At 48.0% G+C, this 16,978-nt stretch overlaps 1 protein-coding gene across 3 annotated transcripts in view; it reads left to right on the plus strand.

Annotated features, from left to right (window-relative positions):
* The window catches only part of TBX1 (T-box transcription factor 1), a 152,506-nt gene that overhangs the window by 114,933 nt on the left and 20,595 nt on the right, over window positions 1–16,978 (plus strand). The window contains exon 1 of one of the 3 annotated variants that reach the window (XM_079322407.1): window positions 12,812–12,835. The exons of the other annotated variants lie outside the window; for them this stretch is intronic. Within the exon in view, the coding sequence (XP_079178533.1) occupies window positions 12,820–12,835 (16 nt within the window). The 5' untranslated portion in view covers window positions 12,812–12,819. Of the gene's footprint in view, window positions 1–12,811; window positions 12,836–16,978 lie in introns of those variants that run through there. 3 annotated transcript variants of the gene reach the window in all.

Consider the following 16,978-nt stretch of genomic DNA (forward strand, 5'->3'; position numbering starts at 1 on the left):
CAACTGACTTGTTAAATCTGCCGTGGCACTGCCAATGTAGCTGCAACAGTTTTTAGATGTTCAAGAGGACAAAGTTGATACATGATTCCTCTGCTCACCCTTCTGCTAACTTTGGATGCAAACTGTTTACAAACAGCTGTTGTAACATCCCTGAGGTGCAAAGGAAAATACTCAGCTACAGAGAAAAAGATCTTAGCATGGACTATGTCCAGGAATTTCATGAACAGAGCCAGGAGCTTATTCAGATGTTTCCCTTCTAAGGCTCTGGGTTAGGCGGGTCTGTGAGGATGAGAGGGTTTATCATTGGTAACAGCTGTGACTGGAGTGGGGCTGCAGGATGGCCCAGCAGGGAGGGCTGCCCTGAGGGAGCACAGCCATCACCATCAGGGCTCCAGCCTGGCTGCACGGCCTCCAGTGGCACAACCACACTGACCTGGTGATTGCCCCTTGGCTGAGCCCCACGGGCTGCAGACACATCTCTGCCACCACCAAACCCTGGGCCAGGAGCAAGTGTGGCCCACAGTCCCCAGCGTGTCACCAGGAGCTCTGTGACCAGGTTTGCTGGCAGCAGAACTGAGCTGGCCTTACTGTGCTGCACCAAGGCACAGCCCTCGGCCACCAGCTGTGCTGCAAAGACATGGGCTCCCACCACCGAGACTCTGGGGAAGGTTTTCTCTTCCCATAGAGCAGTGCAAAGACAATGTCATCTGTGGCCATCAGCAGCACCTCTGACCAGCCCAGCTGATCCCTTGCTGCCTCCATGCCAGGGCTGCAGGGGCCATGCACTGATCCTGCCCACAGCTGGTGACTGGGTGCTGGTTCCCAGCCTGCTGCTTCCCTCTTGCCAGTGTACATCACACTCACTCCTCAGGCTGCTACACCAGAAAGGTGTCATTCCTGTTGTATTTAGAAAGTAAACCCTCTTGTTTTCTTGTCCCTTTATTTGATACATTTTCCCCTTCTCCTTGCCTCACTGCCTTCCTTTTCCATCAGCAGTATTGGCACGTGGAGCTGGTTTCTCTCCCAGGAGAAAACTGTTGTTCACCCACACAACAGGGGGGAAAAATAGCTTGTGAAAAAAAGGCAATCAGATCACTCAAGCTAAAGTTAATTTCTTTTAGAGTCTCCACATTCTGGAAGTAGTTTGCTGGTCTTCTAATTGGTATTTCTGAAGGGGAGAGAAAGAGATCCCTGTTCCAGGGCTATTAAACCTTTTAAAGATGCTTTAGCTAACAAAGCAAAGATTAGAGAACATGGATCAGATGTTTTTCCTATCAAAGCCTTTTCTTTCTTTCCTTTTTTTTTTCCCTACAGTGGATGTTTTGAGTCTCCTCTGGGCCGGGCTTCATTAAGGCTGTTAACTTCGTAGTGCTGATGTCTCTTTGCCCAGCTCACAGTTTGGGTGGCCTGAACTAAAATCTCCCAAAGGGCTTATTACAGGTGGTAGGCAGACAGGGCTGGAGCCTGGGCCACACCACATATTCCTGAGAGAAATGTGTTTCCCTGACCAAAAAAGCACAATATTATATTCTTAAAACATTCCAGCCCCGTCTGGGTGTTCTCTGCATGCATTCCTGTACGTGGGATTATTATTGTAGAGAATTTATAAAGTCATTCATTTCTCTGGAAGTGTATGACATGGGTTTTGGTTGAATGGGCCCAGTGCAAACTTAGAGCCATGTGGTGCTATAAAAACACAACAGTAAATAAATCAGCAGGGAGAATTTACACTTCAGCCTTCTGATTGTTTTTACATTCAGAGGCTCAGACTCAGAGCCAGAGTGTAAAATAAATACCTGTAGCAGTGAAAATGCAGCGTCACACTGGCCTGCTAGCAATCACATCAGCATAGCCAAGATGCATGCAAAGCAAGGGTGTTTACAGTGGGCTTGTGGTGACCCTTTTTTTTCTTTGGCTGCTTCCTATTTTTCTTGGTGATACCTCAGATCTTTATTATGCATTGTCAGTCCTGGTGCTCCTGGGGGTGAAGGTTGCATCAGGCCTTCAAGGGTTGGTTTTATTTTTTCCTGGGGGTTATTTTTATCACTGCTCCTAAGAGAAAAAAAAAAGAAATAACTCCAGGATGAAATGTGCCAGCCCCTGGGTGTTACCAGGATGAAACCATGCTTTTCATCTATGGAAAACAGGAATGAAAGAATCTGGGAGATGGATATCCAAGTTCTGTGCTTTCATGGTCCTGCCATTCACAGGGAGCTTGGAGGGAAGAGCCGAGTCGTGGGAAGGAACCATGTGAGTTGAGGCCTCTCTCAAACTGCCTTTGGTGGGAGCCAAAAGGGGATGTCCTCACCACACTGACAAGGTGACCCTGCAATTTAGTGTTCCTCAGCTGGAGGAATTTCTGCTGCACTTGTCCCTGCATAATGTGAGAATGTCACTCAGCTGCAATTTAAGCCATGAAGAGATAAAGGGTGAACTCATCTTTGATGACATCAAATTGTCTTTGGCAAACCAAAGCTATTATGAGATGGGTGGAACTTTCCTATCCTGAAGCAGACCTTTCCCAGGCACAATCCTGTGAATCTGTAAACCAGCCCCTGCATTAATCTTCTCCCTGGGAGTCCCTCTGCTTACTCCAGGTTGCTCCAGTTGAGTTCTCCTCTACTGACCATTGCACAAAAGCAGATTTTTGCTTTCCTGCCAGAAAAGCACTGGGGTTATTTAGCACCTCAGAGCTGAGGCCTTTGCCAGTTCTGGTGGACCATTTCTCATCAGCAATTAGCATCTATCTTGCCACTGATGAATACTCCAGGACTGATCTGTAAGAATGCCTGATTTTACCTGTCAAACTGAAATCACTTCTTCCCACACAAAACAGATGTGAGAGATGTGTGCCAATGTGGAGGGGACCCTAGGGGACTTGTGGAAGAATCAGTGTTTTTGTAATCCTCTGGCTGCCTCTGTCCCACAGAAAGGGGCTCTGGGGCAGCCCCCTGGGAAACAGTAGCAGTGGCTCTGCTGAGCTTTCTTTCTCCAAGAGCCCACTGTGCTTTTTGCACACTAGACAAAATACTCCTGCTGATGGAGGTATCTGAGAGCATGAGAGAATGTAGAATTTGGCTCAGTTAAAGGAATGCATTACTGGCATTTGCGTTTTCCATGTTTTCTTCATGAAACAAATAAACAAATAAGCAAAATAAAATACAATAAAATAAAAGGATGAGAATTCAGATAGATGGCTCCATGTTCTGGGTAAAAAGAGGTGGTTGCACATATGCACCCCTTGGCTGCAATGCAAGGCTGAGTGTGTAACCTGTTCAGGCAGGTTAAGACCCTGACAACTCTCTTTTGATGGCTGAGATCAAATTTAAGTCTGCAATTCAAAAGCACACATAAAATCATAAACCCAAACTATGTCTGCTAAAGAGCTTGTCCCCACCATCATGCTGATATTGTGGCTATTAGTCTCTCTGAAGGTATAGAAACTCTGAAAACTGGAAGCACATCAATCTCAGTGAATGCATTATACAAAACAGATTCCTGTTATCTTTAATAAGGGATTATTTTTGTTAGCTAGGCAGTAGAGTTATTGGATAGAAAAATGGAAGTATTTTCCTCTGGTGAGTCCCAGAACACCACCCTCCAGGAACAGCTCCCCCCCCTTCCAAGCCCCATCCCCAAGATCGTCCTCCACTGTGCATACACTTTTCATGGGTGAGGAAGATTTTGTTGAGTTTTCGGGTAATGGATCCTCTATGCTCACTTGCTCTCTGTTTGGATTGTGAAGGAGCCTTTCTAGCAAAGCAGTATTCAGTGGTGGTCTCCAGGAAAAGGCATTTCTTGCATTAAAAACAATAAAAGGCCCAATGTTTTACAGACAGATGTCCATCAACAGCTGGCTCTGGAGTGGGAAGAGAACACCGGATCTTCTCCATCGTCACAGTGCTGGGGCTCTGCATATCCACTTGTTTATTTAACAAGCTACATTATTAAACTGGACCTTGGGTTGTGAGTGGAAGCTCAACCCCCTGAAAAGCCACACAGGCGCTTTGATCGGCTATAAAGACCTACTTGAGAAACTGTGCACTTCACCAGTGCAGCAGGGAAGGAAAAGGGCCAAGTCTGTATTTCACCAGCTTTTCCTAAGCTGGGCCATTGACTCAGCTTGTCTTTGCCTCAGATGTCTTTGGACTTGGTCTCATTTGCAGACTTAGCCATGTCAGAATCACATTGTGGGGGTAGCGTGCTCTGAATAGAATGGGCACCCAGACTGGTGTCAGGGTCCCAAATCAAGCACTGTAGGCAGTGCTTCAGGCAGTACACAGCCCCTCACCCAGCCTCACAAATCCCACTTGCACTGGGCTTTGAGCCTTTCTCCATCCCTCCACTCTCTCACCAGCCAGGCACTGGTTCAAGCTGTTCAACCAAAACCCAGAAAGCTCTTGTGGCTCCCAGCGAGCCCTCGGCAGCAGTGGCTCCTGCCATCGGGCACCTGGGCTTGACCGGCTGCGTGTCACCGATACGTCAGTCCTGTCCACGCAGCAGCTGCCCCCTAACTTTATCACAGCAGCTGTTTCCCAGGACATGGCAACAGTTCCAGCTAGGAAGGGAACATTTTATCCAGCTGAGACTGACCAGCAGTTTAAATGGAGAAATGTAATTACCCACACTTCAATTTGGCCTTCAAATGGAATCTAATGTCTCCGTGGTGAGCACCCAACTGTGCCTGTTGGAGGCAGTGCAAACACTTGAGATGAAGAGTCACATGTCCAAAGATGCCCTGATAATACCAGGCAGAAGAAGTTAAACCAAGACTTTCAGAAATACACTGAAAATCTGTCATTATCCCACATTGTACTTGTTCGCCCATCATCTGCAGGGAGGGTCTTGTGAGCAAAACCCTGTGGGGACTATGTTGGAATCTGTCCTGGGATATTTACACCCGACATAAAACCAGCATAAGACCCCTTATTTAGGGCCCCAAATTACTCCCACAAAGTCTTGTTCTTTTCAGCCATAGCTAGCATTGCTTTTATTTGGGCATTGTCCCCCTGGATTTCATTTAATCAAAAAACTCTCTAAATAAAGCTGGAGCCAGCTGAACAGTTCTTTGCCCTGCCTTCCCTGCCAAACTCCTGCTCAAAGGGACACAGTGCCTCACTCCCAAAACTACTAAGCTTTTCCTACTGGATATGACAGTAAAACCAGAACACTTCCCTGATGTTCTCTGCATGCTGGAGGTCAAATTTGTCTGGGTCAGCCCCCCACAGACTCTGTGAATACCTGCCAGATGCCTGCTGAACTTGCTAAGCCAAAAACCTGCTCAGTGACAGCAGCACCCAGCCCAGCCTGCTGCCCTTGCCAGGGCAGGCTGTTCCCCCTGGAATCTGACACTTAGATTTGATGGCATCAGTTTGGCCACCTGCTAAAGCTCCATTCTCTCCACAAACTAGACAAGTCAGGCTGATGCCCAGGCTAACACAGGGACCCAGAGGTGCTTTGTGGCAACCTTGGGCCTTGGGTAAAAGATTTTGCAAGGACTCAGATTTTCAGTAAAATATCCCAAAGCTGATTCAGGTGCCATGCCAAAGTCGAGGTTGGTACAAGCTTTTGGACTCAAAGTAACCTGTCATGTGCCAGGAACTCCTCTCTCTGCTACAAGAGAGAGCTGCACTAAAAGTTGAGCATGTTTTCCTCCTCTACTCATCTGTAGAGCTCTTGCCTCTTCTGGCACAGCACAGTGCTTCACCTCAGAGCAGGCAAAACTCTTTTAGGTTAATCAGAGCATGAAATAAGGTGGAAATTTCTAAACCTGGCATTGAAGAAGAAGTGCTCTCAGCAAAGGCACACCAAAAAAAGATGTTTCTGTGGATTATTTTGCAACCGCTGTATGCTCAGATTCTTTCAAAGAGATTTTACATTTCATTTTTTTCTACTTTGCCAATTTATTCTTTTCCCGTGTTTTCAAGAAGTCTAAAATCATTATAGCAAAACCCAGCCATTGGGCTGAAAATGTGATATTCCCAAAGCTGTTATGTAGTCCTAGGTATTTTGGATTCTAGTCCTGACACAAGTAACAAAAACAAACACTTGGAACACATGTGTAATTTTAACTAGAAGCAAATCTAAGTTTTAGGACCGTAAACAGCATACACTCAGTTTATATTTTACTAACTTGTGTTTCAGTGGAACCTAAAACATTCTGTTGTGTCTTCACTAAGGTTGTCATTTCAGGCTGGCCACAAAATGCTCTGCTAAAGATAGCAAATGGAAAATAGGAAATTCAGCTGATAGTGCACCAAGGCAGAATAATTCAGCATTGCATACAATGATTGGTCCTAAAGATAATCCTATTGGTGAAGGAAAGGCTGCTGTTCTGGAAAGGTTGCACAGGACAATTCACTTTATTGGATTAACTTTGTGTGTGAAGCCACCAGCAAGCCCCAAATTGCAAATTCTTGGGAATTTCCATTATTCAGCTCTAGACCTGCACTGCACTTCCTTACAGTCCTGTATTTCTCTTTCTGTAGTTTTATCCTTGATGAATAGCCCTCAGAATATATTTTCTCTGTTGAGCAGCAGGCACTTGGCACTGTTTCACCCCTCACAGGTTCTTTCTGCTGGCAGCAGGGACTTGGAGAGCTGCTCAGAGTGACAGCACTGTTCCCAGGACATGCTGCAGCACCCAGCAGGACAGCCTTGAGGGCAAAGGAGCTTCCCCATAGCAGAGGCTGAGAGTGGACATGGGATCTGGCACCATCAACACACACCTTCCCTCCCATCAGCTGAGCTGCTTTTCACACTTCTGCCTGCACCTGGAGTTAATGCACTTCAGCTGGACCCTAGACAAATGCAGCTTCTTGGCTAGTGTTAACAGTCTTAACAGCATAAATCCCACCAAGATTCAGGGAGAAATGCACTCTTTTTGAATTTTCAAGGGAGTGCAAGCATTTTGGCAGCCTCCATCACATCTGCAGAAGTGTGTAAGGGTTCCTATTAAATGCAGATAGTACCTGGTTAAACTGGTAAACCAGTCAGCAGGTCAGGATCAGTATTTCCCTGATTTATTAATTTTCACTGCTCTTTGTTGCCTCTCTCTATCACCAGCCTGTGTCTGGATACCTTCAGCTGGCAAACCTGTGGGTACTCAGCAAACATGCACCTAAATACTTTCTCACTGTTGAAAATGCAGCTCCACCTCCTAAATCACTGTGGTCGTGTTGGGAACTAACCCATCATCATAAACAGAGCCCCTGAGTCTGCATGAAAATCAGTGCAGCTTCACTGAGTCCTGACAGCATCAGCCCATCCACCAGCTGTCCTACATCATAAGCAAATTAATTATCATCACTGCTGCTGTAAAGCATTTAATGTCACAGCCAGACACATGGATCTATGTGAGTTTATCACTGCATGCTCTCTACACACTGTTCTCTTTCCTGTTTCTGTATGTCTAAGGAATTCCACCTGAGAGAGCTCTGTGGTGCCCATCCCTGCTGGGAGATGGGTTTGTGGCTTTCCCCAGAGGCTGAACTGGTAATTAGGGAATGGCTTGGGCTTGGCCTCCCGAGAGAGTCACATTTCCATCTGCAGACCCAGGCTGCTGTGGACTCCTGGAAGCTTCAGGCAGAATTTCCCTGTGCTGCTCAGCTCTCACATAGCAGAGTGATACCACACAGGGGTGCTAAAACTTCTTCTATGAAACATCTTCCAAATCCCATTGTTGAGCTGTGGGAACCTGCCCTTCTGTCTGGAGGGCAGAGCCAGCAAAGCCATTCTGGGGAGGCTCTCTGTGACCACCCAGGGACCTGCCTTAGCTTCTGATCTGCAAAATTATCTGATACCTCTTAGACCACAAAAGTAGAAATAAGATGATTAGTGGAGAAAAGTGGAGTGAAGCAGGCTTAAAAGAGATGGAAGAAAATTTTCTATTTATAGAGAGATAGTTGTTGGGTTTTTTTTAAGAAAAAGTTTTCTCATGAAGCCATGGTTACTCAATGGGTTAGAGATCTGTTTGGATAAAAGAAAACTTAAGTCAGTCAAACCACTTGTGAATAAAGCAGATCTTGTGCAGTTGTTTCAGAGGACAAGCTCAAGGCAGAGAGAGGCTTTTCCTGTCTTAGAGCACTAATAATCAAACAGCAAATGCTGTCCTTTTGTGAATAAGCCAGTTTACAAGACTGAATATACATTATGTAGAATTACTTTCACTACATTATGGCTCAGGGTCTTTTTAGCTAGATTCCTCACTGTGTAGGGCTGTATACTTCATTACCTTAAAGGGTGAATTCACCTCCTCATGGCTGTCACCAACTGGGGGACTGTGTCACCTACTGTGATGCTTGTGCATGTACTTGCTGCCACAACAGGACCAATGTGTTTTTCCAACAGTTGTGACACCTTGACCATTCCAGTCCCAGGGTCCCTGGCTTTGCTGGGAGACAGGCTGGTCCTGGAGGCCACTTGGCAGCTGACCACTGCCCAAGCAATAACACCAACCCTGGCAATGGCTACAATCATAGACAAATAGTAATAAATAAGCAGCAAAGCACTGTGGCTTGACAAGCCTTCAGCATCCCCAGAGATTTGTAATGGGATATGGAGGTTTTCACCTCCTGGTCTCTGGTTCACATTTCAAATCCAGCCCTGCTTCGAAGTGACCAAAGGTCATTGCCAGGCTCAGTCGCCCGTGTGAAGACATAAATGGCCTCATTTCTCTAATTCCTCAAGTGAGGCTGGGGGGAGGACTGGATTTGTTTGGTTTTATGATCCTGATGGAACAGCCCAACAACAAGGCTATCTGCATTCCTCCCTGCCTGGTCCCCATCCTGGCTGTGTGTGGAGGAGCCCCTGTGGGGTACCAGTGTGTGGCTCTGAACCTCGCCCCAGCCCATGATGCACAGAGAGTCTGGCCTTGCTCTAACTGAATCCTGCACCTCATTTTGATTTTTCCTTCTATAAAGCTAAGCAAAAATGTGCATTCTCATATACAGGGCCTAGTAGGTTTGCATAGGTTTCTGGAAGTGTGAAACTCCACTGTTTAAGCACAGATCCTCAGCCCTGTCACCAGAGTTTGCTCTTGGTCTTTGCAGCCCAGGTGTCAGGAAGGGCAGCAAATGGATCCTTCTAATCAAACTCAGCATAAAAGGCAATTGGACCAGTGCAGCCCCCTTGCCAGCTGCACCCCTCACCCCTTGCATAGTACTGGGGAGCTTGGGCATGGACTGTATCTGCTTTTATTTCTTTAGTGACATCTCTCTTGTCCACAAGCTGGGACCAGAGCAAGAGCACCTATGACTCCTGTTCTTCTCCTGCTTTGCTCTGCTGGCAGGGAGGAGGCTGGGCCTGAGCTGTCCCCTGCACCCTTGCAGGACCACAGTACTGGTGCTCACATTTTACACCAGACCTTTTCAGTGGCCCCTCCAGCCTGTGAATTTCTCATGCCATTCAGTGGGATGTAGGGTTTGTTTTCTCTTTGTAACGATCACCAGAGGGACTCAGAGCTGACACACAGACCTGCACAGGTTTGCAGATTGTTCTGGATTCCCAGGCAGAGGTGCTTTATAAATATCCTCTATTATTACAGTGCTCTATTAATAACTGCCTTGGGGAACAATGGGAGCACGCAACAGCTTTGGTCATCTGATGCCAACCAGCCGAGCCTCCTCAGGGCCGTGGGACATTCCCAGAAAAGTGTCTATTTGGGGAAACACAGCATTTGCACACAAGCCCAGGGGATGCATGAGGCCCTGGAGGAGGCCATACCATGGTGTCTTGTCCTAGGAATGTTCTCTCTGGAAGCACAGATGCTCCTCAGTATCCTGGATTCTCCCCACTCCCAGCATGGGGATGTGTTGGGCCACACACCTCTCCCTCACCCCATTGTTAGGGATGAACAAGAGCTGTGACCCCAGGCATCCAGTTCTGCCTGTGCTCTCCCCCAGCTGTGCCAGATGGGCAGGGCAGGAAGGGAAGGAACGTGGCTTGTGGTAAATTTGGTTCTGCCCAGACACTCTTGTGGTTGCAGCTCTTGCAAAATTTGTTGAATGTTCCCAGGGACGTGTCCTGGCCATTGCCACAGTCTGTATCTACACTAGTGGTTCAGGATGAGAAAACTTTTGGGCAGCCTTGATGCTCAATTAAAAGGCATTTTGGGGAAGAGTTGGAAATTAAAGAGGCTGATGGAGCGACCAGGATGTGTCCTTCAGCAAGCCACGACTTCTTGCACATGCTAGAGGCAGGGAGCTCACTGGGGAACCAGCTCTTGCTGCTGCAGGTGCACTCTGAGTATCCAGGCAGAAGGAGACATCCCTCCTTGTCATGCTGGGGACATGGCAGCAGGGCTCCACAAAGGGTGAGGAGGAAAGTGAAATGAAGGAACCCAACACTTGTTTCTCCAGGAGAGGCATGAGGGAGCCTCCCTCTCGCTGGCTGTTATGGTCACTGCTTGGGATCCTGCCAGGTTCACCAGGGAAAATGGTACTGGGTTTTTTTCACATTGTTCCTGATGGCTGGGTACTTCCTGAGTCTTTCCAGTGAGGTGGGGAAGGGGAATGAGAGGAAAACGGAACCTTTTTTTATTTTCCTTCCTTTTGCAATATCTCTGTGATCACAAAAAGCCATATTGCAGCTAATTTTCCTGCCTTCGTTCACACAGGCATTTTGCAAGGGCACAGGAATTCCTCTGTGAGGAACATGGGCTCTTCTGATGCCTCCTCATGGTCTCTGAGCTGCCAGTTTCCCAGTTTCCTACGCTCAGGAGCTCGGGATGCAGCACTGGGCCCCACATCCTACTTGCTGCCCTGGCCTGTGGTGGCAGAGGCAGGGAGAGGAGGCAGAAGCAAATGCAAAGGCTGCAGCCCCGGGACCTTTGCAGGGACAGAGGTGGGAGTGCAGAGAGGCTCGACCATAGGGCTGTGACTCACCAGGCCCAGAGCATCAGGAAGGGCTGCCATCCCTGCAGGGATGGGAACAGGATGGTGCTGAGAATGAACATAACTCACCAGACACCACTTGCAGCTGCTGTAGCTGCAGATCTCCTGTTTTCATAAACTCTGCACTAATCTACCCAGCTAAAGACAGACACCTAAAAACGAGAAATAAAGGTTGCAGAGTTCTGTGCTCTCTATTCATGACTGAGTCACTCAGCAGCTGTAAAAAGAAGTTGCAGAGCTCAGAAGGTACCCAAGGGAACTTTCTGTGTGATATAAAGATGAAAAGTTTCTCAGTTCATCACTTCTGCAAAAACAGACGTTTTGCTTAACCTGAATATTTGCAGGGTCTCAGTGGGAGTGCAGCCCTACCCTTGGTGCAGACAGGATGCTGAAGGGATGCTCTTGCTCCCAGGACAGTGTGACCATGTTAGTTCCCTCTTGGCATGTTGTAGTTTGCCATTGAGGCAAAGCCAGTGACCCCTTAGGCTGTTCCTACAGGTCTGGGGTGAGAACAGACATTCTTGCACCAAGCATGATCAGCACCCTGAGCTAAGCAAAGGGGACCCAGCTCCAAGCATCCACCACCCCCTAATTCCTCTCTGGTTCAGCTTTCACTTGCTTTTTCTTAGTAAGGACATTCTTTTTCTCTTTACCAACTGCAAAGCTGGGGAAACCTAATGCTAGTATTAAGAAAAATACTTTTCAAATTATCCTTTAGTTCCAACAGCTTAATGTCCTTACATATGCTTAGTGTGGAGTTTCAGTCTCATCTGTCTGCAGTGGGACAGCCCACCCTGGTTGGGAGCAGCAGAACCTCTTTCATGTCAATGTGTCAGTCCCCCAGCCCTCTGTAGGGAGAAGAGGCCACATGAAGCATCCCCCCCCACACCCAGGAGGAGCCTCCTGAGAAGGGTTAGTTTGGTTTTTAAGGTTGTATCTCCCTATTCTGGAGCAGATGCAATGGGTGGAGTGATCCTTCTTTCACCATGGGTGGTGCTGAGAGTCTGAGAGCAGGATCTGTTGGCCATGGCTTCAGTGTGGTCATGGCTGTGCTTCATGCTCTGTGTGTACAGAACAGAGTGCAGGAAAGGGCTGACCTGTGGCACAAGCCTGCCAGTTCCAGGCTCGCCTGGGTGGAGGCTCTGCCATTGTCCCCCGGAGGTGGGAATGTGAGAATGTGCCAGATGAGCCTCTGTGAGCAGAGTGGACAAGGCAATGACATGCAGAGGGTCTGTGTAGGGACAGAAGGTCCTTTCAGAGAGGCAAGAGCAAGGCTGTAAAGGCAATCTGCTGCTCAGCCCTTCCTACCTACCCATGCCACTGGAGCCTAGAGGAAAGCAGCCATAGCCCGTGGGGATGGCAGGCAGCTTGTCAGGTGCTTTTGCAGTTGCAGTGGGTAGAATCCTCCTCACACCACCCACACCACCCCACCTGTGCAGCTCCTCTGCATTACCCGGCTGTTCTGCCTGCCTTTCCAGAGTTTTCTGGGTGAAGGAATGTGTCACCCCAAAGAGGGGCTACCCTCCACCCCTTCTCCACTCCTCCTCCTGCCCCTTCCTGCTCCACAAATAAACAGGGAGGTGCTGACAGCTGCCAGGTTTGGCCAGAAGACTTTTGACAGAAAATTGAAGCCCCTGCTGTGAGGAGGGCAAACTGGGGGGGCTGTGTGCTTGCAGAGCAGCCAGGAGTGTGGCCAGGCTGAGGAGGCTGCATTTTTAAAGAAAAGTGAAATACCAGTCTGATGCTCACCTGAGCAGAGGGAGCTGGGAAAGCCCAGCCCAACATTTCCTTTTCTCTCCTTTTTTTTTTCCCCTGAAGTAACTCATACGTAACATCTGGCATTCATCTTTTCTTTCCTTCTCTTGCACGGCAGAAACCCTGGTGTGAGTCATGTCCATTTAAATATGGAAGCACATCATAAAACCTAATGGAGAGTCCAAGAGGTGAGCTTTTATGTGGCTAAGACTCATAGAGAGGTCAAGATTGTTTGGTTTAAACATGGGGGGTCATTCTGCTCGTGAAGGTGGTCCTCTAAACCTTTAGAAAGCCTTGTTTGCTCAGTGCGAGAGCTCAGCACAGCATCCTGTGGTTTTAGTGCCTTCCTCCTGACAGCACCACAGCACTCCCTGCCTCAATGGAGGGGAAACATGGGATGTGGGCAGTGTCCCACAGCTGTGGGCAGCCCACAGCCTTGTGCAGGGGTCCCCAGCCAGCAGCAGAAGTGGGAATTGGGGCTGTAGTGGCGATGGGATTTGAGAGTTGTCACCCTGCTCACGGCAAAAGGCAGCAGTGATCACACTGCCGGTCTTGCAAGGCCAGGGGAACTTGGCATTCACCCATCACCTGTAAAACCCAACATGTTTTATGGGGCAGGGAAGAGGAGGTGTGTTAACAATTCATTTGTCTTTGTTAAACACTGTTTTTGTTTTATGGACTCTGAAATAATTTTTGGTGACCGTTTATTATTACTTTATTGTTTGGTTTATTGTGACTAAGCATGCAATAAAACAACTCTTCTGCCCAGGACTAGCATAAAGATGCTGTTTGCTCTCCCAATTCTTTTGCCTTGCCTGATGTACATTTGCTTGAGCCAAAACCAGACATCTGCTGCCCCTCTGGGGTCAGGCAGTCTCTGCCTGTCCCAGTGGTCTTGTTCCAGTGACTATACCAAGCCATGGGCATGAGTGAGTCCCAGCCTAGGGAAACAGAGAGGATCTGCCCCTCTGACACTGGAATAGACCAGCTCAGTGCTTCAGGCTCTTCTTTGCTCATCCCTGGGACAGGAATGATCTTTGATTGTGAGCAAACAAGTCATTCAGGGTTACTAACCCTGATTATATAAATGTGGATGCTTGGTGGAACAAATGTCACATCTAACTCTCTCTTCAGCTCAGTCTTGGCTGTGGAAGGCATCAGAGCAGATCTATGCCCTGTCCTCAGACACCTGCTCTGACCAGTGTCTACAGATTTAGGATGCAATTAACATAATGACAGCCAGGGGCAAAGTCCCTGACCTCATAGAGGCATTTAGCACTTAGGGTCTGCTCTGTGGTCCTCCTGCCCTACATCTTCTTTCCATTGCCATAACATTATCTCTATTTACTGCTGGTGACCCTGGTCAGCTAAAGCTAGTGTGCCCAAGTGTCTTGACTAATATAAGCCCCATCCTCAGCTGTCTTTTGAATTTTCCACTATTTAATCCCCAGTTGTCAAGTTGGCACTGAATGGGATGATGGTAACCTACACAGTCACCTCTAAGAGTGAAGAGGAGGTGATGGTCCCTGCTCAAGGCTCTCCCTCTGCCCCTGGATTCTGCTTTAGTACTGGATGCCCACGGGAATCAGTGCAGTCAGGGTTTGGTGTGGGAGCAACCTTTTAACAGAATCAAGGAGCAGTGGCTAGTACCCAGGAACCAATCTTCATACCCTGCTCCTGACCCTGAAGTATGGGATCAACAGAATCTGGACACCTCCCCTTGCTCTAGGGATCTTGGGAATGCTTCCTGCTCCCTTCTTGCAGATCTAAGAGACAAACAGTACCCACATCTCACATCGACCTGCTCTGTATCTGCTGTGCTTATGTTTATCCATCACCTGCCAGGCTGCTCCTGAGGAGAGCACAAAAAGCTGGGTATCTGTACTCTGGCTAATCTGTGGTTTCACCTCTGCTGAAAACATTGAAGTGCTGGGGAAAAGGTGCAATTTCATTTAACGTTGCTCTGTCCTGTCTCTTGCTGCTTCCTGCCAAGAAACTGTCAGTTCCAGCCGAGCTTCCCTTTTACTTGTTCTTTGCCATACCATGAAGTCTGGGCTCAATTTGTAGCTCCTATAACTGCAGGAAAACAAATCCATCCTGCCCTCGCTGCCAGGGCTGTGCCTGAACTTTCCAGGGCCCTGAGTTTGCTCCTCCACTATTCCTTCTCTGCCATCCTTGTCCTTACTTGCTGCCAAAAGGCAAAGAAAATGAGATCAAATGCTAATAAGCAGTGCAGGTCAAGGTCTTGTTTGTACACAATCAAAAATGGCTCCTGTCCAGCCTGACTTGCAGCCTTTTGCCTTGCCAAACCTGAGAGAAATGGGAAAGAATTTGTCAGACCAGGCTGCTTTTAAACCTGAACTTGTCCAGCAAGGAAGCAGCCTGCAGGACACTGATCCCAAACCCCCATTGCTCTTCTGAGGAGGGCATGATGACAGAATTTGTGAGGTTCCCTCAGCCCTGTTCCCCTGTCACTGTGTCTGCTGCTCTTTTTTCTTTTACAGGTACAAGCTCTGCTAGTCCTTCCAAGGGGTTTCCATGCAGGTCTGGCAGAGACACTGCCATATGTTTTTCATTTTGATAACTCCCCTATGGTGTCTGTTATCACCCAAGTCTCTATTAAGATTTATTCCTGTTATTGTAGCAGTCATTTTCCCCAGTACATGTGCATTGTATTTGGAGAGAGTCATAACCACTCTCCACATCCAACAGATGCTGTAGTCAGAGCGACTCCTGCTTCCATTTACCAGACCGTTCTACTAATATGGGATTTCACCAATAACCACAAGTGCTGTTCACTCCCCAAGATTTCTGCACTGTCATTTCTTGACTTTGTTAGTGGCAAAACACCGCTCAGAGCTCCAGTCCCTCTGAAAGCAAAGGGTTGGCTTTGCTTTGCTTTTGCACTTTCCCTTTCAGAGCAGTGAGATGGTTCTGCTCCCAATGTCTGGAAGGCTGAGCAAGAATGAGCAAGTCTGGGGTGGGCAATGGTCATTGTGAAAGGAGAGAAAAGCTGGTTCCCCTCACTTGCAGGATTTGATGAGGGTGTGTTGGGGTAGGCGATGGGATTTGTTGGACCTGGTATATGTATTTAAGAAGGGGCCAAAATCTTGGGTGGGGCTGGATGGAGTTAGGAGGGATCAGGCTTTACTGCCATCATTTTGGTGGTGCCCCACTATAGTTCTGCCTTTTGGCAGGAGAGCATGAAAGAGATGTTCCCTCTCTGCAGGGGCTGGCAGCAACCCTGGCCCCAAGGCTGCTTTGTCCCTATCACAGACAGCAGCACAAGACGGGCTCCCTTAGCGAGGCAGCCTGCCTGCAGCATCCACAGACCGTTCCAATTTGCCCCTCTTTCATCCCGTAGCAGTTTGTTCAGCTCGTACGGAAGAAAGGAGCTCCAAATGCTTTCCGGGCCTAATAATATCCATCAAAGCATTTCCAGGGCTGAGGCGAGGATATACACTGCAGCACGCAGAGCAGGAAATGGGCTTGGGTTTTCCAAAGCTGCCTCTTCCAACCAGAGCAAACCACAAGATCACGGGAGGACAAGAGCGCTGTGCTCGTGGCTTTGTTTGCCCCAGAAGGAATTGATTTGATGAGAAAGGAAATTGGCTTTCTTTAATCTGTCCTTGTGCTAATTCCGCAGAGGAAGGCGTGAGCATTGGCAGTTCCTGAAGCTGAAGCACCCCTCAGTGCCAGTCACTCGGTGCTATTTGCAGGGACAGTGGTGTTTCCCAGGCCTTGGCCCACGGGAAGTGCCTGTGGACTGCAGAGAGCCAGGAGTGGGGGAGGCAGAGAGCCCTCACCCCCAGGCCAGTGGCCCCACAGGGACAGTTGCCAGCTCAGCTTGGGTGTATTATGGGTCCACTCACACCTGTGCCTTTCACTGGTCGTGGGGATTCACTGCTGGCTGCACCAGGGCCAGGGTTTCCCCAGCAAAAGCCATGAGGAAGGAAACAACCATGCTGATTCTCACCTCTGGGGACCCTGACTGTGCACTTCAAATGTCTTTTCCAAACCCTGTTTCTGAGCCCAGTAGGACAAGAAGGAGGATGTTCCTTATGCAGCAGCCACTTGTGAGAGAAAAGGTTAGATCTGGACCACCTTTTACATTAAAATTTTTATATGAGAAAGTAACAAGAAATGTAAAGAATCCTTATCAATGTGAGTTCCTGAATGGTTCCAGGCTGGAATTTCAACTAAAAAAGGAGAAATTGAATTAATGAGTAGGAAGAACAAAAGCTGACTAAGATGTCATCAGAGAAGAGCTAGAAATGGTGCAGTGTTACTTGTACAACAAAACCTAAAAATACAATAAATAAATTATACAA

The sequence above is a fragment of the Erithacus rubecula genome (assembly GCF_903797595.1).
Source record: "Erithacus rubecula genome assembly, chromosome: 19".
Classification (NCBI taxonomy): Eukaryota; Metazoa; Chordata; class Aves; order Passeriformes; family Muscicapidae; genus Erithacus; species Erithacus rubecula.